The 23,877-nt window shown below is 41.6% G+C and overlaps 1 protein-coding gene across 1 annotated transcript in view; it reads right to left on the reverse strand.

Annotated features, from left to right (window-relative positions):
- mtss1 (MTSS I-BAR domain containing 1) overlaps positions 1-14,698 on the reverse strand; it is a gene marked incomplete at its 3' end in the record, with an annotated part of 79,246 nt that extends 64,548 nt beyond the window's left edge. The window contains exon 1 of the mRNA XM_071512798.1: positions 14,621-14,698. Within this exon, the coding sequence (XP_071368899.1) occupies positions 14,621-14,689 (69 nt within the window). The remainder of the gene's footprint in view (positions 1-14,620) is intronic.
- Between the last annotated feature and the right edge of the window lie 9,179 nt (positions 14,699-23,877).

The following is a 23,877-nucleotide window of genomic DNA, read 5'->3' on the forward strand; positions in this document are numbered from 1 at the left end:
CGTTTTTGGAGATTTCCTGCTGACAGACAGATAGACTCCCAGGGGCAAAAACAAAACCTTCTTGGCAGAAGTAAAACTGGACTGGAGCCTTGAGTACATCCCGTATATTTCATGTATCGAAAAACAAAACATTACATTTTAAAATACGAGATAAGTGGAGTCATGGTTTCCTCCCCCCCCCCTGCACTGACTGAAACACTTCCCCCGTCCCGTCGGCGAGTAATTCGTCTGAAACGGGGAAGGGATCGGCATGCAGATGAGGAGACAGAGGCTGCCTCGCTGCATAATTGATGAAGTGCAGCAGCTAATTCCAATCTAAACATAGTGATGAGGGGAAAGAGGAAACCATCTGTGTGTTGTTGTGTCTCCGCGCTGCGAGGCGGCGGGATCATAGATGCCCTCTCCGTGAAACATCTGCAAAATCAGATGTCTGCGCGGTGTTTCCAGTAACTCGATATTCGTGAATGACATGCAGTACGGCTAGACTGCGGTAGACGTGGATATACACACATAGTAGATCACATAGACGTATGAGCAGTTGCTGCATCTCATGCTACTACAGCACAGGAATGAGAGCGGACTGATGGGGGAGGGAAGTTTGTGATCTCCTGCTTTTGCTCATCTTTAGACTCCCTGCCAGGTGTGGGACGATGTATCGCGACTCAATATATCGCGATACAAAAATGTGGCAATACGTATCGTGGGGCAGAAAAAAGAATCGCGATATTTGCAACATTTTATTCTGCTGTAGTAATCACAAATGAGACGGCTTGCCCATCGCAATTATTTGTACTTTGTAATTACATTTTTTAATTGTTTACATTCTAGCAAGCCAATGCCATTGCTAGAAAGATTTGTGGCGTAATTCTGCACAGTCACACTTTGCTGTCATTGAAGTTTTATTTATTTTATCGTATTGTGGTTGTACCGAATCGTCAACCCCATGTTGTGTGTCGAATCGCATCGTGAGATATATAGCATATCGTCCCTTGATGTGAATGAAACCAAATATTGAATAAAATGAGAAATTTAACAAAGTCAGAGATCCTAGACGCTGCAATTCATCACTGATACAGTATTCCATATAGGTGGGGGTAGCCTCCCTAAGATATCTTTGTAGCCGTTGAAGATAGATCCATGCAACAAAGATGAACTGCTCAGTTGGGCCATGGGACCAAAAAACAGAATTCTCTGCAGGTTGCAAGAGAAAAAATGCATAGCATAGATATGAATTATTAAAATGACACACCGATGCGTTACGGCTTGGCTACCTTGAAGTGAAATTTACATTCCTCTATATGAACCACCTCGCTTCCAAAAGACTATATCTGACCTCAACCTAGCTTTCAAGCCAAAGCAGCATTCCTCAAACTAGTTCAATGGGGGTTCCAGCTCACACAAAAAAGGCTTGGGATCGGGCCGGGGCAGGAGTGTTCAGGTCTGAATGAAGCGAGCTCTAATGGGGAGAGAGCCATTTAGACACATGACAGCGCCGTGATGGAAGACCAGGGGGATGTTTGCTCACAGACAGCTGTCAATCATCTGGGCTCTTGCAGGTATGAAGATGTAACTCGGCCATTTCTCTTCTCTCGCTCGCTGTGCTGGAAGATATTATTATCAGCAGCGGTCCTATGGTGTGAAATGGCTGCTGACACATGCTGTAGGTGCGTCTGTCAGACCACTTACTCTAAGTGACTGCCACTATTTTCCTCTGTGACACTCACCACTTATAGAGATACTGTATATAGAGAGAGAGCTCGACATTTACGGCAAAGCCTGATGGGACCCAACGGACCGGATTTTCTCACATTTCTCGTTCTTAATTGCTCGAGATCGGGTAGAACTCCGGTTTAAAAAATGTTAAAGGTCCCATATCTTGGAAAACATATTAGAAAACGAGGTTCTAAATGAGCTGTTTGGACTTCCGTAACTAGCATTTTTGTAAGAAATAATAGACTAACAAAGTGTTTTTTTCAACGTGTTGAGTGGTTGTCACTGTTTATTACTGGAGAGTTTTCCCTACCTGTAGCTGCTGGGCCGCGGTGTCTCATGTTTCACTGTTGAAACGACTAGCCAATCAGAACAGAGGGGTCGTTAATATTAATGAGCCTTAAAGACACAGCGACAGAAACAGCCTGTTCTTGGTAAGGCTCAGAGAGATGCTGGAAAATGTGTAAAAATGGATTGAGAGTGTTTTTGGTACATGACACCACACAGCTTTGAATGGACCTTTAAATTTATGGGTATCAACAATTGAGCAACTATTAGCAGAACCTAATTAAACTAAACTGAGGTGAGCTGAGCGTGAGTGGCTACAGCTTAGAAGATTATTAGCAATTTGGGGCTTTCGTCAGATTTGGGCTCACCAAAGTCTATGAACCTTGAGACTTAGTCTGGGACTGTTTTAATAAGATTTTTTTTTACAGTGTCATATTATCATCTTGTGAAAACTTTGTGCTCTTCTGGGTTGAACTTGACCACTTCCAACTTGGCCGTCTTGCTGTGAAATTCTAATGTCGAGCCATTTAAACACATGACAGGCCGGTGACAGAGAAGAAAGGTGGGGTTGTACAGTACGTTCTGGGATAGCTGTCAATGCTGAGGAAGAGGAGGGACGGGACTTCTGTACTGTTTTCTCCTCTCTTCCCTTACATTCTAATCTTCTCTTGTCTTCCTTTCTCTACCATTCTGCAGCCTCGCCTTCTGGCATGAGATAGGAAACTGAAGTCCAACTCCAAAACCAGAGGATGACACACACACAACCAGAATCAAACCAATACAAAAGTAAACCAAAATTCCCTTAGTACCCCCCTAAAATGAAGACACGTGATATATAGAGCATGAACGGGTCTTTCTGTTCATTCAGTGGCTCCTTTTTGACATGAACAAGAGAATATTGATTTGCCATGTTCATTGTTACTCTCTCTCTCTCTCTCTCTCTCTCTCCCTCTCTGGCCTGTTCATAATGATCAGTGTGTTTTACAGTGAACAGCTGAGTGTGATGAGAAGGCTTTGACAGGCCTGACAAAGGGTTCAGTGAGAGAGGCCGTCTTGGCCGGCTCCCAGTACGCCCCACGCCTCCCGCTCCGGCCCCGGTCCTCACCCATTCATCTCCACCCGGGACCCTAACGAGCCCCGGGGCACACTAACGATCCCGGAGATTTTAACGAGCGCTAACGAGAGAGAGAGACGCTCGTCGACGAGTCCCACGATGCCGCCGGCACGTCGTCGCTGTCGGAAAAAAAAACACTAGATCGCGTGAAAAACCCCGTGGCTCCAGTCCGTGTGATGTCCGACTGAAGGTTTTTACGTGGTTGTTTTTGCACCAACAGTTTCATGTTTTCTAAAAATCCACGGAAGTCCATCTGAAGGTGGTTTTTCTCAGTGGCTTAAACACTAGGAAGGCTAAACTGTTGTCACTTAACTGCTCCTCCATGACTTTTCCTTGACTCCCGTTCTGTACCAACCCGTTTTTCACAATCAGACGAAGAAATACAAGTTCTAATTCTCGTTCTAAAACTTCTATTTTGGCTTGTTGGCCTCCTCTTAGACCCCCAACATCCACTGGCCTTTCTGGTGTTAAAAGAGGAATTTCCAGAGTTTTCATTCATCAAAACAGAGGCACTTGGCTCAAACACTTGCCCCAAACATGGCATGGATACACTAGATGTTGTATTGCATATGGATTTGCCATGTCTAGCACCGAGTGGTCAAATCTTACCTTTGTAAGTTTTTTTGTTTTTTTTGTTTTCTCTCTTTATCCCTTTACTCCACTTTTCCTTCTCTTTTCTTTTCGGTTTCTGTTAATATTCTTTTACTTGTTTTCTACTTTTCTCCCTATTTATTTAACAGTATTACTTTACCTATTGATTTGTTTATATTGTTTTGTTCTTTCTACACTTTTCTGGGGGTTTTATTACACTATATTGTAATTAGGTATGATTGTTACTAAGGGAGACACTCCATAAGCCCCTCAGGGTTTCTTTGGTCTTCCTTGCACATGCTCTTTATGATGTTGGTATACATTATGTATATTTTGTTTGAATTACTCTTTTGTGCTAAATAAAAAAAAAAACAATATGACAATGGGATGAGATAATTCAAATCAAATGATTTCAAGAATTTTCTTGAATCGAGTGTCATTTACCTACTGTCACTTACATTTACTAGTGGAGAGATCGGTCTTATTCAGCCTTGTTTCAAGACATTGACACTTGCTTCTATAGAATTCTTGAGACAAGTGAAGCTGCACTTTGAAAACAAAGTGGCATTATCTCACCCCTTTGGCAGAAGTTTTCATTTGTGGCAAGAAAAACAAGGCTGTGCATGTGAATATGAGACAAAATGGCTGATTTAGAGAGGGCACTTTTTGCAGTGTTGACTAGGGCTAGGTTGAATGAACATGTGTTGGAATACTACTTTATGTCTCTTATAGTTACTGGGGTGGAAGGCTCCTTCATAGTGGGACTGATGGAAGCAGGGCTGCATGGACACACAGGAGTCACGAGGGAGAGAGAGCAGTCTATGTCTCTCTCTCTCTCTCTGTTGACACGCATCCCAGCCTCTGTTTTAAACAACAGCGCTGTGGTGGGAAGTTCCCCCGGACCACACAGACACAAACAGACCGCAGGCCGGACTAATGATACACTTGCACACAGAGCATCTTCAGTGCTGTAGCGTGGCCCAGAGTCATAGGAAATGATTGTCACCAGCCTTTTAAAGGGTTGGCGAACAATGGCCAGTGTCTGTGGGGATGCTGGCCAGCTTACGGTTTGTTGATGTTGTCGCATTTCCAGTTTAGCGCTTTAATGACTGATGATGCGGTCGGGCCAGAGTCCAGTGTTCCCCCTACTTTCCCTCACTTTCTTTCCCCAACACAGCTGGGAGCGCATTTCCCACTGCTACAATAAAAAGAATATTAAAATAACAAAAAGGCATTATGCAGTGGTATTGGACCTCAGTAGACAAATGAAGGGTTTCATTCCAAAACACTATATCCACGATGGGAAAAAATGGTACCTACTGTACTATTATTGATGATTATTGATGTTCATGAGTGGTTTAAAAAAAAAACAGAAAATCCTCTAATGATACTGTTTGGTTAGTAAAGTGGTCAAGAGGGATGAGAACTTAGTACAATCATGTAAATAAGAGTTTTCTTGGAACTCCAACTGCTGGGAGCGTGGTTGAGACCAAACCAAAGAGTGTGCAACTTGATTTTTCTTCATAGTGGAGACCAAACCAAAACCAAAATTCTCCTATAGAGTGTGTGTGTGTGTGTGTGTGTGTGTGTTAGACGGCCTGGTACGCACACCTCGGCGTGAAGTGTGGTCAGGACCAGAGAATGTAAACAGAGCAGATCTGGCTGGCCCCAGATGGGCTAACACAAGCCACAGCCTCCTCCTGCCTCCCATAATGAGTGACTGAGCTGAGGACTTCATTCCTAGGAGGCGTCTAACCTCCGTCTCTGCGGGACGCGCCGAGAGGATCGCCGCCAGACCGTGACGAGCCCTTGTTTTTATGGATGATATGCGCCGCGGAACGACCTGAAACACTCACGTCCCGCGGTTTAATAGCGGGGCCTTGCAATGAATCAATCGACAAATCACTCCGCAATAACATAACACGGTATAATTACGCTGAGTTCCAGTACAGCGAGGGGTGCGAGTGCAGGGTCAGGCTGGAATCAGGCCAAAGCAAAAGATTTGTGCACTAGACCTGCATGGGCACTAGAGCTTTTCAGAGAGAGTAGACAGCACAGTTTTTATCAGACATTTGTCCAAATTATATCAATATCACTCAAGGATGTATTTGTATTTATGGGATCAGTTGTACATGTCCATAATAACACCTCTATAATTATGTTTTATAACTTTATTACTTAATGACATTAATACATTAATACTTTTCTATAATCTATGAATGAATGATCCATTTTGCATGCTCTGTCTGGAGTATGATCTCCTGATTTTGTATGTGTTATTATTTGATATTTATTGTTTTTTTGTTTTTTTTTGTTAAATGTTTTGTCTAATTATGTTTATATTGTATTTTTGTCGTTTAGGGACCCCCTTGAAAACGAGATGGTATATCTCAAGGGGTTAATCCTAATAAAGAGTTTCCATAATTTGTATTGCATGTTGAAGGAAATACCAGAAAAAATCCCAGCATATGATTTTTCTGTCACATTTTTTCAGGTAAATTTGGTAAAGTGTAAATTTGGCAACATCGTGATGCTAACTCTCGAAAAAGTTTACTGTTGGACATGTGAGCATTCATGAACACTATCGGTACAGTTATGAGGTCCAAAGTTCATCAATGTAATAATAAATGAAAAAATAATGCATGGCACTTCCTGCTATGGTGCTACTTCAGCTTTTCACAGTGAACACAGCAGCATGTAATTGGCTTTCCATTTACATTACGCAAATATTTAATACGTACATACGTGGTTTTATGCTTGAGACAGACACATTCAGAACAGTCAGAGTCGGTCAAGAATCGTCAAATTTACATAGTGGGCATAATCAATGGCGTTGACTAATTGCTGAAGTTAGCATTTCCGCTATTTGTTGTGTAGTCCAAAATCCCTATGGAAAATATGAATGGGATTCGCAAGAAACGCCAAAAATAAAGTCTGTGCTACACAGATGCTTACTAGCTATACTATGTTTTGTTACATGAAATAAAATGCATTAAAACCTTTATGATTTTTCATCCATCAGTTACTTTTTATATCGACTGTGGCTAGCGAGATGCTAATCATTTGGGAAAGGGGAGTACAACAGTCGTTAGCCTGTTAGCTAGCAACAACTGGAAAACACAACAGTTGAAATAGAACCAACTAACAACTAACAAGAACAAGGCAACTATAACTATAATAATAATTTAATGCAACGCTATGAGAGGTAAAGGAAGTTGCTTATGACAAAACAATGCAGCAGTACTATTGTTGTCGGCTTTCTCCAATGATTATCATTTTGTTTGTAAAAATCAAAATGGAAGGAAACATAGTATATTTTGTAGGTATCTGTTCAACAGTCTTTATTTTTGGCATTTTTCAAAAAGCCCATTCATATTTTCCATAGGGATTTTGGACTACACACCAAATGGCAGAGACGTTAATTTATGGCATACAAGATGACTTCCGTTTACAGCTTCATTATGCAGACATGCAGATAAGGGAGGTGGATGAGAAAAAGGTGAATACTGACTTGAACTCTTCTATTTGCAGCCTCTCTCTCTCTCTCTCTCTTCTCCTCTGCTGCTTACTGGACAAGACAATCCCATTCTTTCTTTATTCCATCCTACTGTGCTGCTGTCAACAACAAATTACCCAGCAGCCACTGGTCCATATAGCCAGCTGACCGTGAACATGACCTCTGTGTCCCATCACATTACCCATCTGTGACCTGTGAGTGTGTGTGTGTGTGTGTGTGTGTGTCGTAATTCACTGGAATGTTCGCGACACAGGCCCAAGGGATGCATATTAGCAGACAACTACAACACACGCACACACACACACACACACACACACACACACACAATATCATTAAGAAATATTTTCTACATATACTATAAAAAAAAATGTGTTCCTGAAAATGTGAAAATCAGTTTTGGCAAAGGTCAGAAAAGAAAAATCATTCTGATTTTATTCAATTATTCTGATTATTCTATTACGTGTTGAAATAATGATGAAATGTTATTAAAAAAAATACATATTTTCATTCAATTATGTCATTTTGTCCATTTTGGAGAGAAAAAAAAGTTCTCCAAAGTTCAGAAATCATTGCATCCTGGAGGAAACATGAAATGAAAAGTACAATAAAAATAACAAATGTTATCAGCTAAAGACCTCAATAACAATCCATTAAAAGTAATACTATCATGCCAGAAATAATTTTTATGAGCAGGTATCACATTTTTGTACTGATGGAGGTCTCACTTTGGAACAAAACTCTGATATTTTTTTTCTGAAGTTACGTCAAAATAAGACAATATCATAATGAATTATTGAGAATTACAATTATCACAGAATTCCTGGCAAGATCCAACCCTTTGTGCACCAATATCAGTTCTCAGGTCTATGCCAACATGAAGAGAACAAGACTATCTTCCATGTGACACACACACACACACACACACACACACACACACACATCCTAGCAGACACATGCGGAGTGACTTGGCTGACTTGGGTGGAGGCTCTGGTGAGAAAGCGAACGGCACAAAAAAGAGGAAGAGAGGAACAGGGGAGGAGGAGGAAGATGCCGGGGAAAGAGGAAGAAAAAGTGCTTTCTAAACGGCACCGCCTCAATCTGCTGACCTCGGCATGCGGCAACATTTAGCCTGGGTCTTGTTGTGCACATGCAAAAAACGCCTGTGAGAAGAATGCTGGCTACGGTACAGCCTTATTGATTTCTCTGTGTCCAAAGAGTCAGCTGAAACCATGAAATTCTTGGTCTAAAAATATAATATGACACCATATGATGCTTTGCGGCCAGGGGGAGCTCTGCAGGGGAATGCCAATTGGGTCTGAGCAAATCATGTATTATGTTCCAAAACATTACTTTTGCTGAGAATAGACTTCAACCATTAGTATGGGTTTGATTCCTCGTATGGCCATACCTGCCCAAGCACCCTTCAGAGAGATAGTTAACTTGTACCTGCTCCAGAGGCGTTGCATTAGCTTGCTGATCAAGCATCCCAACTCGAGGGCAAAAAGGGAATTAATAATAAAGTATATCAATAATGACTATTGCAGCCTGTGTTTTCAGCTGCCTTGGATGGAGGGCTAACTGTAGGTTTCAAAAAGCTGAATTCAGGACTTTTTAATGCTGCCTGGAATTACATTTAAGGGCAATTTAACAACAAAATAAAGAAACAAAGCTGGTAAAATCAGCATATTTCCAGGAACATAGCTAATGAAAGTTCTGATATGATAAATGAGCAGTGTAAGAAAAAGGACAAGAGGAAAATAATCATTTAGGGACATGATGTCCAACTGTGTTTATTAAAATCAACGCGATGAAAACTAACATATTTGCCACATTATTAACCCTGTTCTATATCAACGTATGGGTCAAACATACTGTGAGCTGTAAGTACAAGTAATGTAAGCAAATAAATCCATCACCATGCTGGTCCCATTCATATCTTTTGGTGAAACTACACATTTGCCTTATTGTGTTTACCTGGAAAGGGAAACCCTATCACTGAATGTAAAGAGTCTGTCAATACTGCTATCTAATTTGTCATTTAATTTAGGACTTTGTCAGACTCTTTAAGGACCCGCGAACACCCTGTTCTACTCCCACACTGCGCCCGTGCTTCCTCTGCCATGACTAACATGTGATTGCCCAAGTCTTGCATCCACTTGCCAAATCACCCCATGTTGTTTCTTCTGACAAACGGCTAAAAACTCTGGGTTGAGCCACGGTGTTTGTTGTTGAGAAGAAGCGTGAGGTGGAGGGCCAGTGACTTAAATGACATTCATTCCATTTGCACTGACATTCATTGATGCCTCCTTGGGGACTGGGGGGAGTCATCCATACCAGACTAGGCCAATGACCATTTTGGCACAAGCTGTTGTGACCCACATATTTCAGAGTGAGCTGGATAACATAAACAGGGGGGCCATTCGAAACATACTGAATTATAGATGAAAAGAGAGACAGTGTAAGAGAAGGGGGGGGGGAGATAAGAAAGAGAGCGAGAGATTGTCTTCACTAAGGGGGAGCGGGGAGAAGGCTTTAAAGTGGTAATCTTCAAGAGATCACCTGTCAATCAAACCACGTGGGCGGAGCCTGGGTTTTCTGTTCATGCAGGTTGAGTTTCTGTAGGTGGCGCTCTTTTCTTTGTCTGTTCAGCCATGGTGGCTATTAGGGCTGAACGATTTTGAAAAAATATCTAATTGCGCTTATTTTGACTGATATTGCAATTGCAATATGATTTGCGATATTAGAGGGAATGCTAATTTTTACATCATTATTCTCATTTTCATTGAAAAACGTATTAAAATGACTATAGTGTGATTTTTGCGGGGATCTGTACCAAACAAAGATGTTTTCTTAAGTCTGTAGAATATGATGTGTATGCCAGGACATCTCTGCAGCACCACAATATTTAATTTAAAATGGTATTTTGACACAAATATTGCACCTCCTGCGATTTGAAAATTGCAGTAGGCCATATTGCGATTTCGATAAAATTTGGATTAATTGTTCAGCCCTAGTGGCTATCACTGCTCATGCTAACTACCCACTTCTTCTTCTGTTTATTCCAAACGAACCGGAAATGTAAAATGCATCACTTGCTGTGCTGCAGAGGATTTTTACCAGAAAAGAGCTACCAGACACCGGCTCTTTAGAACAGCAAATGGAAAAGCTTTTCATTATTACTTTAACACTGTGTGCCAGTGTGTATGCACATGTATATGTGTGTGTGAGAGAGAAGAGAGAGACAGAGAGAGAGAGAATGCTAGCTACGGTACAGCCTTATTGATTGCTCTGTGCCAAAGAGTCAGCTGAAACCATGAAATTCTTGGTCTAAAAATATAATATGACACCATATGATGCTTTGTGGCCAGGGGGAGCTCTGCAGGGGAATGCCAATTGGGTTTGAGCACATCACGTAATATGTTCCAAATAAAACATTACTTTTCCTGAGAATAGACTTCAACCATTAGTATGGGTTTGATTCCTCGTATGGCCATACCTGCCCAAGCACCCTTCAGCAAGATAGTTAACTTGTACCTGCTCCAGAGGCGTTGCATTAGCTTGCTGACCATGCAAAAAGTGAACTGATAATAAAGTATATCAATAATGACTAGTGCAGCCTGTGTTTTCAGCTGCCTTGGATGGAGGTCATTCTGTAGGCTGGAGGTTTCAAAAAGCTGAATTTAGGACTTTTTAATGCTACCTGGACTTGCATTTAAGGGCAATTTAACAACAAAATAAAGAAACAAAGCTGGTAAAATCAGCCTATTTCCAGGAACAGAGCTAATGAAAGTTCTGATATTATAAATGAGTCATATAAGAAAAGAATAATTTACAAACTAACATATTTGCCACATTATTAACACATTCAAATGTGAACTGTAAGTACAAGTAATGCAATAAAACATAAGAAAATATAAACCAACACTACTGCCGGTCCCACTCACATCTTTTAGCTCACTGGACAAAAAATGAGAAAAAATTAGTAAATCATTTTTCCCAATGGAGAGATGTACTTCAACTTGATTTTGATTGTGCTTTTACTTTGATTTCTCACATCTGTTAACACTGTAATACCTGAAGTCACCTTATACCTGCATGCTGGACTCTGTTCATACTGCAATACTTTCTACCTGCATCCTGGAGTCTGTTCATACTGTAATACTTTCTACCTGCATCCTGGACTCTGATCATACTGTAATACTTTCTACCTGCATCCTGGACTCTGTTCATACTGCAATACTTTCTACCTGCATCCTGGAGTCTGTTCATACTGTAATACTTTCTACCTGCATCCTGGACTCTGATCATACTGTAATACTTTCTACCTGCATCCTGGACTCTGTTCATACTGCAATACTTTCTACCTGCATCCTGGAGTCTGTTCATACTGTAATACTTTCTACCTGCATCCTGGACTCTGATCATACTGTAATACTTTCTACCTGCATCCTGGACTCTGTTCATACTGTAATACTTTCTACCTGCATCCTGGGCGGTCCAGATGCGTCATTGGTGCTGAGGCATGACGTTGCTATGCAACCAAATCCAAATGGTTTTCAGAGGGATAAACATTTTCACAAAGTCTGTTATCATCGCAAAATAGTAGCATTTAGTAGAATTACAGTTTGGAATTGCTTTGCCATTTGATCTGCATATTCAGCAGGAAAAACATCTTGCCGTGTGTGTTGGCATCCCATTGTTCAAGCCCGAAAAAAAATCTCCTCCATGTTTCACCGGAGTGACAATGAGTTGTGACTGTGATTGGTTATTTCCCATCACATGACAAGCGATGCAAAATAGTTTTATACTGTCAAAAGGCACTTGGGACCACAACCACATCACTCTTGTTATTGAGCATGCCTCCCACATGTTTACACTGACAACAACAAGGCCCGCAAAGAGCACAAGCCTCCACCACTTAACAATTGTCCAACTTGTTGTTATACCCAAACACATCATTCAAATCATGTCAAGTTTAAGTTGAATTAATTTCTTGACCCTGCACACATACGCTTAACATTTTGAATCTCTATCTCTGTTAGTTTCATAGTTATGCCAAAAAAAACCTTCATAGTCTAATGGTGGAAATGCCAGATCCAGATCACCAAATCTAATCAGTTGTTCCTTGGATCAAAGACCTGTCTGTCCACCAAATTCCATGGAAATCTGTTCATGTTTTTGAGATATGCTGCTGACAGAGGGACAAGCAAACTAACATGGGTGACAACATAACCTCCTCTGTGGAGGTAACATATACTTCAGAACATCTTTAGCAATTGGTTTCAAAATACACAAAAAGTGGATTTGCATGCTCAAAAAGTTGCATCTGTACCACCCCTAACACTGTATTACTTTATACCTAAATTCTACTTGAAACTTTGCCATCATTCACTTACACTGCTACTCTTACTGTTGCAATTCCTAATTCTGATTACTACAATATGTGATACTTGACCTATTGTCCACACTGTGTTTTTTCAGTTCACTTGTGGCATGACAATAAAAGGTGAATTGAGTTGAATTAAAATGAAATAAATTGATTTGAAATGAACTGAACTGAATTGGCCCCTGGTATCAGATTTAAATATTGGGGAAATTCTTCGATCCCAGTATCGTTTATTAGCCTAGTATCGACTTAACATCCCAAACCAGTATCGACACTGGTGCGTCTCCTATTCCCCCATCTCTCTTAGCAACAGCAGAAATCCAATAATGTCTCCTTATAGCACAAACCAGTGGGCAGCATTAGCCCTGACCTCTGACATCATGATGTCATACTGAAGTACAGCTCCAATGACAATCATTTGGGCAGAGTTGGGGAAAAAATGGCTGCGAAACAGGTAGAACTCCCGCTTCAGAACAGACCAGACCACTGCCATACAATGAAAACTCACAAGACAAACACCCTACAGATCCGCCTCCATGCTATCCTCCAGCTGATGACATTGCACATTAGACTCTCAGCTCTCCCCTCTGCAGCTCTGAGCTTTCGTTAACAGATATTCCTATTCCAGACCGTAGGGAACGGCATCTCCCTTTAACTACAAACGCATCTTGCATGTTTCAGTGTTCAGGCCAAACGTAATGCAGTGAAACCCCAAGGATGATGTGTAGATGGAGGGAGAGAGAGAGAGAGAGAGAGAGAGAGAGAGACAGGGTGACAGCAGAGAGAAAGGCGTGCATGGCTGGGCGTCTGACAGGCAGACATATTGACTGTATCCTCAGCCGTTTGATGGACACTTTCATCCAAAGCATCTTCCAGTATGAGTGCATGCATTTTGCAGCATGGGTGGGAATTGAACCACTAACCTCTGGCAGTATGAGTGCCATGATTCTGACAGAGAGACTGCAGATAGAGAAAGAGGTGTAGGCAGAATATAACAGACAGACAGACAGACAGACAGACAGACAGACAGGGAGGCTGGGTGTCTGACGGCTGTCCGGCTTCTCACGCTTTCATCTCTCCCTGCCAGATCAGCCTGACAGAAAATCAATGACGCTGCACTCTCATACAGACGCACAATATCTGTGGAAACAGGCGAGGCAGAGCTACGGCGAGATAGGCTGAATATTGGCTTGTCATGTCTGTTCTCATGCATCCGACTTGGGCTTGGGCAAACACAGCATGGCTGAGATGATGATGATGATGATGATGATGATGATTATAAAACAATGATCCGCCACAGTTCAGACTTAGAATGTAATGGAATTTCCCAAAGCTACCCTAACGTCACCGGGTCCATTATCGGACACAATTCTGACAGCTCTGATGAGATTTTCAATAGCCTTTCTTAATAGGCCCATTCATTTTGCCAGCATAACCCCATTGAGATGAACGGGGGGGATCTCGGGGCTTATAGGAGCCGTCCAGCGCTGGTTTAGGCGGCTCATACTGACTTTGCACGCCGAAATATGCATGCAGGTCTCGGCACAAAACAGGGCAGACGCATCGGTCAGCCTGTTCTAAAAACCCGTGGACTGACTGACGGTGGAGCGTCGTCGTCCACATTTTGCAGGGGGGGGACATGGGTGTCGGGGTGTCCGATAATGGATGCAGTAACGCTTTACATGCGCAACCGACATTTCTGGGGAAGCTGGGGGGTGGTGGTGGTGGAGGAGCGGGGGTGGGGGGGGGGGGCAGGTTTCGCACCAACAACCCCCACCGGGCCGCCCCATCACCGTCGGTACAACGGTGCCATCAAGCCACGTTAACGTTTAATACAACCCGACACCAGGTCTGGGTATTAATAAGAGTGTATATGTCCTGATATTCTAAACCTGCATTGATTCATTTGACAACGCGACACCGGCTCGGTTATTATTCTAAGATTATTCTAAGACAGCACATGCGTTCATGCACGATCACCGACCCGGTAATGACTAGGAAAGCTGTTATTTACCTTCATGTCGTTGACAATCGCCTGGAATAGACCCCCGAGGGCCCCGCATTCCTTCTCCACGGTCTCCATGTTTGCCAAATCCACCGTTCACCGGAATTTGCAGAAGCGCGCACCGACTGCGCGCTACCAACACCCCGCAGGAAAAAAATAATAATAATAAATGTACAAATGTATTTCCACAAAATCGCGACGGGTTCCCCGGTCTCTCTGTGTTTTGTTTTTTTGTTTTTTTTAACGCGGGGGACCGAGAAGGGAGGGATGCAGATAGAGGAGGGGGGGAGAAAAGATGCGGAAAGAAACGGTTTGCGCTGCAGTCTGTTCCAAGCGAAGAAAGATGGGTTGTGAGAGAGGAAAGATGGGTTGGTTCTCTCTCACTCTCTCTCACGCTCTCGCTCTCTCTCTCTCTCTCTCTCACTCTCTCGCTCTCTCTCTCTCGCTCTTTCTCTCTCTCTCTCCGTCCCCGGCTCCGGGTCAGGCGGTGAGACGTGCAGACGGTACCGGGACGACCACGCTCATCTTGGCGCAGCCAGCGCGACGCGGAGTCGGTGAGGACGCATGGAAGGCAGCGGAGAACCGGAGCGATGGATCACCGTGTGTATGTGTCTGCTGTGTGTCGGTGCGCGCGTGCATGCGTGTGCGCGTCGGCAAAGGCGGGCTGTGATTGGTGCAGAGGCGGTGGGCTCAGCGGTGCGGGGAGAGCAGCCAGTAACACGATCCATGGGAATCCAAAAAAAAAAGGGAGGCTGGACAACTCTGGACAGCCTGTCACATGGCCACACACGCGCGCGCGCGCACACGCACACACACACCATAACAAATACCCACCAGTAAAAAAATTCAGTAGGGGGTAAATGTCAACTAGATTTAGCAACCAGCAGACAATGGTATGGGGATGGGTGTGTGTGTGTGTGTGTGCGTGTGTGTGTGAGAGAGAGAGAGAGAGAGAGAGAGAGAGTGCATGCATGTAAGTAGGCTACGTGTATGTTTACCCTGAAGAAAAATTACTATAATATCCTTATAACCGTATAATGTTCCTATAGTGACTTATGTGTCTGCAGTACTCAATAGTGAGTTTATAAAGACCTTATCGTACTTTATGGCATTTTTACCCCCAGCAAAATGAGGAATAGCAGTTTTCACCTCACCTACAGTTAGACAGCTATATAATTCATAATAACAAGACAAATATTTTCACAAGGGGTTCCTTAGGCCTAAATCTTATCAAATGGGGGTCTGTGGTCTAATGTGGATCTATTTCCTTGACAGGATTGCATTGAACAATCAGTCTATCTAATGTCATCACCAGCCTTGACATGATAGGGGAAGGGGGGTGGATGAAGGATAGGAGGGTTAGGGTTAGTAATGTAAACCTGGAGTATAACAACTAAGTGTGTGTGTGTGTGTGTGTGTGTGTGTGTGTGTGTGTGTGTGTGTGTGTAATGTACATTTACATTGTAGCCATTCAGTTGAAGGTGTTATAAGGGCAAATTACAACAAGTGCAACAGCAGATGCAGATTCCTACATCAGCAACATTGCAAGCAGACAAATAGAAAGGAGATCCATGCTGTGACCATAGAACAATCAAGAGAGGAGGATTTTCTTCTTATGGTGTGTGTGTGTGTGTGTGTGTGTGTGTGTGTGTGTGTGTGTGTGTGTGTGTGTGTGTGTGTGTAACTCTATGTATCAGTTAAGTTTAGGCACTATGATGCTGCTGTCACATGATAAACTCATGCCAGTTTTAATCTGTTGAATCTTTCATTTAGGCTACTTGAATATCTTAAACGTGTCGAGTAAATGTCATAACACCAGGAGTCATGAACTTTATTCAAAATGCAGGCTGTTTCAAAAGTAGCAATACATCTTTATGTATATCTTTATATTAGTACTCTGTATTATTAAATATTCGTCATGTTTCTGAGAACACTGTTGGTCATGACAGGAAATTTGATGACTAAAATTACTAAAATGACTAAATACAGCTTTATTTTTCATCATTATTATTGTTAAAAATTGTATACCTATTTTTGAAACACCCTGTATATTGTACAATAAAAATCCATGGCTGTCAATCTGGAAATCGGACATTCTTTTGTTTTGTTTTTTTTCCTGAAAAACCTGAAACGGCCACAACATCCTCATCGACATCCTTTACCTTTTACTTAATGCACTGCCTCTGAGTTAACCTTCATTTAGAGGAAATGTCTGAGTCCTTGTATCTATTGAGCAGCTGACGACAGGCACGCAGACACAATGCTGTGCAGTTCATAGGGACAAGCACACACACACACACACACACACACACACACACACACACACACACACACACACACACACACACACAGCCCTAAAGCTCATGATAAATCGTCACATCCTAAGACAGACCTCATATGGGGTAAAGGGGGGATATGCCTGTGAGAGCATGTCCAAAGTATGTGTGTGTGTGTGTGTGTGTGTGTGTGTGTGTGTGTGTGTGTGTGTGTGTGTGTGTGTGTGTGTGCGTGTGTGTGTGGCTGTAATGGTGTCCTATGTGGTGACCTTGACGGAGGAAGGATGTAGTGGTGATGATATAGCCAGTAATGCTCTTGTCCTGGACTAACCCTTCCTGTGTGTGTGTGTATGTGTGTGTGTGTGCATGTGTGTGTGTGTGTGTGTGTGTGCGTTCGCGCTTGAATGCATGTGCTTGTGTATTGTCTTTCCTGCGTACAGTTGGCCCAGAGACTGTCTGGCTACTGTAAAAGTCATCTCAGCCGGCAGATTTACTGGTTTGCTTGGATTTGGCAGGAAGCTGCTCTGAACTGCACATGTGTTCAATCACTGCAGCATCTTCTATTGGTTATCATGATCAATTCAATTGAGTTCAAAGAAGCTTTATCGGCATGGCAAACCATATTTACATTGCCAAAGCACAAAGAAGACTATTTCTTAAGCATAACAAAAAAAGACTAAACAGGCATTCATGCATTGTGATCAAGATGCAAAAAACCTCAAAAGTAACAAAGTCCTGAGGTTGTCACATGCTGCTATTACACTACATTTTGACATTTCATCATGAAGGTAGGGTCATTAGTCTAGTTTTCGAATTCTTAATACATTTGGCTAATCTTTGGGAAGACGTTTTCTCTACGGATGAGGATTAGGGCCACATGTGAAAAATTTGAGTTACAAGTTCAAAGTCAGAATTCTGAGTTTAAAGTCAGGGGCCGGATTCACAAAACCCTATTAAGAAAAAAAATCTTCTCAAGTGCCATTTTTTTCTTAACTTTAGTCTTAATAGGAAAAAAATGATGTTCTCAAAAACAGTTCTTATATATTTTCTTAACTTTCTTTTTATGTTTCTTCCTAAGAAAAAACCTACGAGTAAGGCCGCGGCCACACTGATCTGTCAGAAAACGGACAGAATTACTAACGGATAGATTTCTGTCCATTGGGCTGTTTTGGAACGTCAACGCTATTTTTAAAAAAACGCCTCTGATTTGCTGTGACGAATCCGTCCGTCCAGAAAAAGTTTAACTGGGTTGAACTTTCTGTCCGTCAAAACGGAGGGAAATCTGACGAAGATGGACGCATCATCAGCGCTGCCTGGACAACGGACAGCTCTCATTGAAAATGAATTGAATTGAATGGAGACGGACAGACACAACGGATCAGTGTGGCCGCGGCCTAAATGGTATTCTTGAAATGAAAGTTCTCAAATTTGTCCTACAGTGAAAAGGTAAGCCTCTAATTTCATACATTTAAACACATTTTAGACAAGTAGGTTATAGTTCAAAGTCTTCATAGGTTCCCCTATACCTAACATTAAGTGTAGGGGAACAGAGGGGACTCTTCTCTGGCTTCATCTCTTCATCATCTCCCATGAGTAAACGTGCTTCAAGGAGTCACGAAACCAGTGCGGGTGTATTAACAGCTGTATATGGTAAAGTGACGGACTCCGACCAGGAGAAATCAATTTGACAAGGTTTTACTGCATTCCTGCCTGTGGAGCTGGCTTCTGAGAAGAAGAAGGTCCATGTGCATCTACACACACACACACACACACACACACACACACACACACACACACACACACACAGTGACTGGAAGGGCAGACGGGCCTGTTTGTTTGCCTTGAAACCCCTGACTAATGAATCAGCTCCAGCAGATTGTCACCTTGACCGATATAGGTTTTCTTAGGTCCAATACCAACATGGGTAATTGGTGAGGAAATTCAATGGTATCAGATATAAGAGCTGGTCGGGATTTTTTTTTCCTCTCTATTTGGGGATTGCATGAAATATACACATCTCCTTAGGAAATATTGCTCAAAATTGAATATATATTTCAACCCTAACACTGTTATAAAACACACTAATATGCCCTGATTTTTAGAAGGTGTATTGAAAAATCGCATCTTAAAGTAAGAGTACCAGGTTTTGTTGCCATTTTGCATGTGGAATAAATGTCAACATACCTCAAAATACAGTATTTATTATAATTATAGCCATCAAGATCTAAACAACACTATGAGGCACGCTAATCAGCACATGATTTTTCATTAAGTGTGTTGAAAAAGTGATCTTACAGTAAGAGAGTGTACGATTTTGTGACTATTTTGTGCACTATTAGTGGAAAATATGCCAATATGTCTCAAAATATAATAGTCCGAATACCCATTTTAACACACAAACCATACATTGTATAGCCTGTAAGCTGTACTGAAAAAGCAAATTTAATGAGCATTGAGTTTTGTAGTATTCCTAGAATATATGCCAATGCCAATGTATCTGTGAAAGCCAGTATCAGTGCACCAATACATAGTGAGTACAGTACATGTGACTATTGAATAGGTGCTAGTAAAACTGAGGTCATCCAGGGCTACTGTGTCACCTTACCAGTATCCACTAATCATGCAGTCACTTTATTGAAAAATGATTCACTGGTGGAGATGGTGGCCATTTAATGAATCCCATCTGTCACACTAATGTTGGAACAGCCTGCAGTCTTTATTAACAGAAGAAAAAAAAACTTTACACATATCTTCATCTTTACTTAGCCACGTTTACCCCAAATCAAGGATCTCTTCATGAGACTAACCTATACCTTCAATTTCAATTTCCAGAACTTGTTTTCAGGAACTGAGAAAAGGTGTGCACCGTGTCCGAAATTCACTTGTTGACTCTGGTTTTCACCACCCATTTTCAATGCCTTTTCATGTATAGAAACAGGCATAACTTCCTTACTGAGAGTTCATCATGAAGTGAAGCAGAATTCAAATTATGAGAACAGTATGACCCTTATTGATTCATCCACCAAAACAAATTTTACCAACATTCGCTTGGTAAGTGTTAATTTTGGACACTGAGTACGAAAAACTATAAACCTAGAATACAACTGGGGGCGGAACTTATAATTTCGGGCAATAGTCTTGCAGGGTTATTACCATCTTTATACAGTTTCTATCACAGAACTTGAATGAATAGAACGGTCATTCCACTGTTTGTTATGGTAATTAGGCTAGTAGCATTAAATTATGGAATTTTAAGGGTTAGTTGCTATGGTGACAACATAAGTCTGGGCATTAAGGCCGTAAAATCTGTCACACTTGAGAACTGAGCAGATGAGTCTGTTAGCAAACTGTCAAAACTCAACTGAAACCTAACATTAGCGACGAGGCTAACGTTAGCTTTATCACAGACTGTCCTTCTCTCTCTAGCTCTTCTAGTCAACATTAGCATGTTAGCAATTCATGGCAGCAAGGAGACAGAGAAGCTGCTTTGGTTCTTGCTGTAAAACCTCTCAGTTCAGTGACTTGCTGTAAGTCGGTTTATACAGAAGCTAGCTCAACGGTTCACATAAAAATGGCCGCCACATCCTGGAACATTTGCCGCTTTTCCACCGCATGGTACCGGCTCAACTCGACTCGACTCTACTCGCCTTTTTTGGTTTTCCATTGGGCAAATACCAGGTACCAGGTAATATAGTACCTGGTACCTGGTACTTTTTTTGGTAGCACCTCCGTCGAGGTTCCAAGCGATACCAAAAGGTGACGTGAAAACACTGCAGACTACTGATTGGTCAGAGAGAATCGTCATCATTGCGTGAGATGGGACATATATGCTAACGTTAGCTACCAGGTTAGCTTACTCGCTTGCGTCGCCTTTGAGCAACCAGAGAGCAGTCTTTTGTCTTGCTGCCTTCAGCCTCTTCTGATCTATTCAAGTTCTGTGTTTTTTTTTATAGCCCTTCAGTTTCTTGTTCATGAGGTCAACTGGATCTTTGTTCTTTGAGTACTAGTCCAGGGCTAGAAGGCCAATGAAACCTCCATTTTTGAATGCAACCCTCACCCCAACAATGCATGAAGAGTTTGAAAACAGCCCAAAAATTTCTGGCATATCCCGTTTTTATTGAGCTGAGTCAAACTGATTCTGTGGGGAGAAATACACTCCAGCACATTCCTGTATTCATGATGCATGCGTTTGGGAAAACCACTTTGAATAGAGTAGGTCGAGACACACTACTCAAGAGTGCTTTAATAAATGCAGTAGTAGGTGGGCAGCGTTTCACAACAGAGGCTCTGGGCCAAGCAAAAGTCGGCTCTCGTTCATTCTGAGGTCCAATAACCGCAGTCAGGGTGACACACACACACACACACACACACACACACACACACACACACACACGCACACACGCAGGTCACGGACAGTTCTGTAACACTCAGTTTTCACCCCTCCTATTCTGTTCTTAACTTTCTGAGCTGAACTGTATTTCAACTTTATTGTTCAATATGCCATTATAATTTGTGGGATTTAGAGACATGCATCTATGCAAAAAGCAAAAGTATATACAGATCATTATTATTATTATTACAGATTATGTCCTACTGCAAGTGAAGAATGATCCAAGATGAAGCTTTGAGCCTGTGACTGCATTTACATGCACATTAATGTTCTGTTTATAATCTGGAATTAAATTAGTCCTCACTATTAATATCAAAACTAAATGCTTATCAAGGTTATTATCATAAACTAAAACTAAGATGAAAACTAGGTGTTAAAAAACATTGTCTGACACAAAAATAAAATGAAAAGTTTGTGGAGAAATTAAAACTGAACTAAAACTATATTGTTTACTTGTAAGATAAAAATAAAAATATATGCCAAGTGTTTAGTTTTCATCCTTTTTTTATGTGCAGGGTAAAAAAAGAACACAGAATGGAGTTTGGGCGGATAATTTAGGGCTATTTTTGTTGAATGTTTCATCTGAATTCAATCAGAATCATCTGACTTTTTAAAATTCTGATTTATTTTTTGCATCACACCATACCTGTTGCAAATCAATATAAAATACCTGTTCTACTAAAACACGCAGCCTATTGTCTTGGATGAAGTTAGCAAGATGGACATTGAAGATATCATAACTTGCTAAAATTGAAGGGTTTTTTTGTATGATCTTGGTCAAAAATGTTAGTGAACAGAATAATTACTGTCTTTAGTTGGCTTCTCATCTGGTACTTTTCTTATTTTGTCCCCCACCAAAGGGGGGACTATGGATCGGTCTCCGTTAGTTCGTTCGTTAGTTTGTTCGTCACTCTGTAACATTGATTTTGTGCCGCTAGGGGGCGGCATTGACAATGAATGGGGACTCAGTGGTAAAGCAGCTCATACAGTTAAAGTTATCATACAATGTGGGGGACAATGAATGGGGACTCAGTGGTAAAGCAATCCAGTTAAAGTTATCATAGGTAACATAATAGTCTACACACGCTACACACTTGGAGACATCAGACTGGGTTGATGTGTTGAAGTGAGAGTCAATGGAGAATTTTTGGGCAAACCTCTAACCACAAGACACTGTAGTTATTGTACAGTTGTTGGACTGTTGTTCTGTTATTGCATCATCACTGCACTACCACTGTGCCTCAGTGTTGACTACTTATATCATATTACCACTTACCTACTGTGCAATACCATATATCACTTATCATTTAGCATTTATATTATTCATAACACTCACGCTCCTGGTGTTGTATGTTATATTGTATATTGTATTATAAATTGTATTGTAGTGTACATTGTGTAATGTACGGATTGTATTTATTGCGTATTGTAGTTCTTATATTTTGTACTGTATTGAGTAAAAACAGGACAATTACAGTTACTACATTTCAAGATATAACTTGTAAGCTTAATTCTGAGGAGAGTAGGCAACAGAAATATATGGTCAATCTGTCCTTTCATTGTCCCATACCAAAATGCTTATACAATTTCACTCATATTTCAAGTCCACTCAGCAATCACTGACCGACCCAAGGGTGGAACTACATCACTGGTGGGGGACAACATGTTTACTATTTGCTTGTTTCCTGAACAGTGAACCTGATGGGTTTCACCTCTTCATGATGCAAGTACAATACAAATACATGTACAAGTACAAGTACATACAATTCATCATGGCTAACAACGTTGTTAGATCATGCTGTCTTTGTGCAGTTGTATCATCTATTACTAAAGGGAAATCAAACACAGAGACTCAGGTTAGACTGACATCTACTGGTTAAAAGCATGCTATTGCACTTGCAATCTGCTATTGACTGATCTTGATTGCTATTGGCTGATCTTGGTTGCCATTAGCTGATCTTGGTTCCTGGCTGATCCATGACAAACCATGACAAAACATGTAACCTGCATCACAGGTAACCAAGATCAGCCGATAGCAGATTGCAATTGTTAGTCCAACCTGAAAAGTCTCTGTTTGGTTTCCCTTTCACCTGACTATGTTTGCGTCTGTGTGCCATTGACTATGTTGAACCCAAATGATCGCTCAGCTCATCAATTCATTCTGATAGAAGACAAATATGCTTTTATAGTCCAGTTTAATATCAGCTTGGTCAAAGAAAATAATATGACTGAAACGACATTGAAACAGCTGAAACCAAAACAGAGACATTATCCCAGTGCTTTTGCCCGATGCCAGATGCACCTGAAGAGGAGTGAAAGAGGAGTGGAGGGAGAGATGAAAGATGGAAAAGCTGAAAGGTGTCGAGGGATAAACAGAGAAGCAGAGAGAGGGAGATGGAGAGATGAGGAGTGGGCTGAGTGACTCACGGTGACCCATTTTAGAGCCGCGAGGAGGTGAAGCTGGGATCTAGCACAGATGTGTTAATACCGCTGTCTGATGCACTAGGCCTCATTCTTTAAGGGGATTTTTTTTTTAGACTCTTTAATAGATTGCTGCGATGCGTTCCCTTAAATTCTAACTTGATCCCTCTTCAGCAAAA

Source organism: Centroberyx affinis, unplaced genomic scaffold (genome assembly GCF_046629955.1).
Source record: "Centroberyx affinis isolate AG114_WGS23_722 - 3 ecotype Tasmania unplaced genomic scaffold, CSIRO-AGI_Caff_v1 ptg006540l_1, whole genome shotgun sequence".
Lineage (NCBI taxonomy): Eukaryota > Metazoa > Chordata > Actinopteri > Beryciformes > Berycidae > Centroberyx > Centroberyx affinis.